General features: G+C 49.1%; 1 protein-coding gene across 1 annotated transcript; it reads left to right on the top strand.

Moving 5' to 3' along the window:
• B9D1 (B9 domain containing 1) lies at positions 1–2,843 on the top strand (the record flags this gene model as incomplete). Its single annotated transcript, XM_031061063.1, has 7 exons — positions 1–66; positions 523–591; positions 669–780; positions 847–943; positions 1,340–1,402; positions 2,425–2,492; positions 2,570–2,843. Coding segments are annotated over 7 exons (609 nt in total), but the record flags the coding sequence as incomplete, so codon positions are not given.
• Between the last annotated feature and the right edge of the window lie 76 nt (positions 2,844–2,919).

Genomic DNA, 2,919 nt, shown 5'->3' with positions numbered 1-2,919 from the left:
CCCCCCGCGAGGGCGCCGCCCAGCGTGTTCCTGCTGGCCGTGAGCGGCGAGATCGAGAGCGGGGAGGTGCGGGAGAGCCGGGGACACCGCGGGAAACACACCGGGACAGCGCGGAGGGATGGGGGGATCGCCCTGGCTCGGTCTCGGTGCTGCCGCCGCCCGCGCGGGATGTGAATCTGACCCCCCTGATCCTGGCCAGCCCCAGCCCCAAACCCAACCCATCCTCATCCCGCCCAACCCTGCACACCCTCAGCGCCCCCATAACCCTACCTGCCCTCATTCCCCTTAACCCATCCCTGTCTTAGCCCCTCCCAAACCCATCCCAGCCTCATCCCCTAACCCAGCTCAGCCTCAGCCCGCCTAACACATCCCAGCCTCATTCCCCAAACCCATCCCGTCTATCCCAGTCTCGCTAGCACATCTGCCCTCAGCACCGTGACTCGGGCAGATCCTCATCCCCAGAAATTCCCAGTGAATTCCCAGTAATCCCTGCCTCTCTCTCTCTCTCTCTCTCCCCCGCAGTTCCCGGGATTCGATGACCTCTACTGCAAGTTCTCCTTTGTCTACGGCCAGGACTGGGTCCCCACGGCGGTACCGCCCCTGTCCCCACCCCCTGTCCCCACCCCCGGGCTCAGCCCGGCCCCAGGCTCACCCCCTGCTCCCTGCAGGGCCTGGAGGAGGGAATCTCGCAGATCGCCTCCAAGAGCAGCGTCTCGCCCACTACGCTGGTCTGGAACTTCCCCATCGACATCACCTTCAAGAGCACCAACCCCTTTGGCTGTGAGTGCTGAGGGGGGCGTCTGGCCCTGGTGCCAAAGCCCCCCCCTCACCCCCATTTCCTTGCAGGGCCACAGATTGTGCTCAGCGTCTACGGGCCTGACTTCTTTGGCCACGATGTGGTCAGGGGTTATGGAGCTGTGCACGTGCCCTTCGTGCCAGGCAGGTGAGTGCCAACCTGGCCTGCAGGGCTCAGACACATCCTGGTCCGGTTATTCTGCTGTTCCTGAAACAAAAAAAAACTCCCAAAAATCTCCTCACCGTGCCCTGTCAGTTCAGAGAGATTCTCTAACAGAATTCTTTCATCATTGAATAAATTTTGGTGATCCTGTAAAGCTCAAACTGGCCTGGAAAAAGGCCAGATATGAAGGTCAGTTCCTCACACAATAAATTCTCATTTATTGGAGGATGGAATGGAGGAAAATCTGTTGTTCCTGTGCAAACAAACCCTTTCTGTGTGAAGGGAAAGTTCCTGGTTTGTCAGAAATTCTGTGCCTTCATAAATATAGAAATCCTGCTTTTTATTCATTCCTGAGGTTCTGGGCTCTCCTCTTTGTTTCAGGCACAAAAGAACCATTGCCATGTTTGTCCCAGAGTCCACCTCGAGGCTGCAGCAGCTCACAAGGTAACAATTAACGACTTTCATTCATTAAGGAATTCATTTCTCTCCTGCCCTCAGCCACAAAGGCATTTGCAGCCACTCAGTGGTGCAGAGGTGTCACTGCTCTGTGCCATAACCAGCTTTGTGTTCTGTGGGTAAAAATCACATTTTCAGGTGTCTGGGTCTTCTGAAAACCTTTGATAAACATATTAAATATAATATAATATAATATAAATATTATAATTATGGTATAAAATCATATAATATATTGTATAATATTATATATAGTATATAATATTATACAATAATACATTATGCAATAATATATAATATATAACAGACATATTAATTACTTGCTAACTGCACTAAATTACTGCCTGAATCTTCTTGGGGCTGTTCTGGAAGGACAGCTACAGGAAGAGCAAACCCATGAAAAAACAATTCCCAATCCAATTTTTTTTTAAGAAACTCAGGGTTTCAAAGCCTCCATGGTTCTCTGGGTGATCAAGAAGAATTTTTCAACAATATCTTTGCCACAGAAAGATTCTTCTAACCCAGAAAAAAACCTGGATTAAACAAAATCTGTATGAAACCAGTTGCAGTGGTTTCCTTAAGGCAAAACTTACCTTTGATTGAATTAGATCAATAAAGAGAATCAGGTTTCAAAACCCTCCAGGCAGTCTCACTGACATCCATCTCATAACCTGGATCAATCTCAGCCACCCAATTCATTATTTTGTGTTTTGTATTCAATGATTTGTATTTTGCATTCATAATTTTGTATTTTACATTCATTCATTTGTATTTTGTATTCATAATTTTATATTTTTAATTCATAATTTTGTATTTTGCATTCAATGATTTGTTTTCTGTATTCATTATTTTGTTTTTGTATTCCTTAATTTGTATTCGTTAATTTGAATTTTGTATTCATTAATTTGTATTCATTAATTTGAATTTTGTATTCATTCATTGGTATTCAGTATTTTGTGTTTTGTATTCATTCATTTGTATTTTGCATTCATAATTTTGTATTTTTCTCCAAGCTGGTTCACAGGGAGGCGCCCGGAATTCACCGACCCCAAAGTGGTGGCGCAGGGAGAGGGCCGGGAAGGTGAGTCCTGACAAAGAGCTCCATTTGGATCCCTTTAATTAATCTTTAATTAATGCCATCCCCTCCCCTCTGTGCAGTGACCAGGGTGCGGTCCCAGGGCTTTGTCACCATTTCCTTCAACGTGATCACCAAAGACCTGCACAAGCTGGGCTACGACGTGGGCCAGGGCCAGGGCCAGACCACGGGGCCCCAGGGGCTGCAGGGCCTCTGAACCCCTCAGGGGCTGCACAGCTCCTGAGTCCCACAAAGCCCCCCAAACCCCAGGGGCTGCACAGGGGCTGCACGGCCTCTGAACCCCCCACCCCAGGGGGGCTGCATGGCCTCCGAACCCCCCAAACCCCAGGGGCTGCACAGCTCCTGAGCCCCGCAAAGCCCCCCCAAACCCCAGGGGCTGCACAGGGGCTGCACGGCCTCTGAACCCCCCAAA

This window comes from Geospiza fortis, unplaced genomic scaffold, assembly GCF_000277835.1.
Source record: "Geospiza fortis unplaced genomic scaffold, GeoFor_1.0 scaffold213, whole genome shotgun sequence".
Classification (NCBI taxonomy): Eukaryota; Metazoa; Chordata; class Aves; order Passeriformes; family Thraupidae; genus Geospiza; species Geospiza fortis.
The sequence above is the reverse complement of the archived record's forward strand: the minus strand, read 5'-3'. Positions and strand labels throughout refer to the sequence as shown.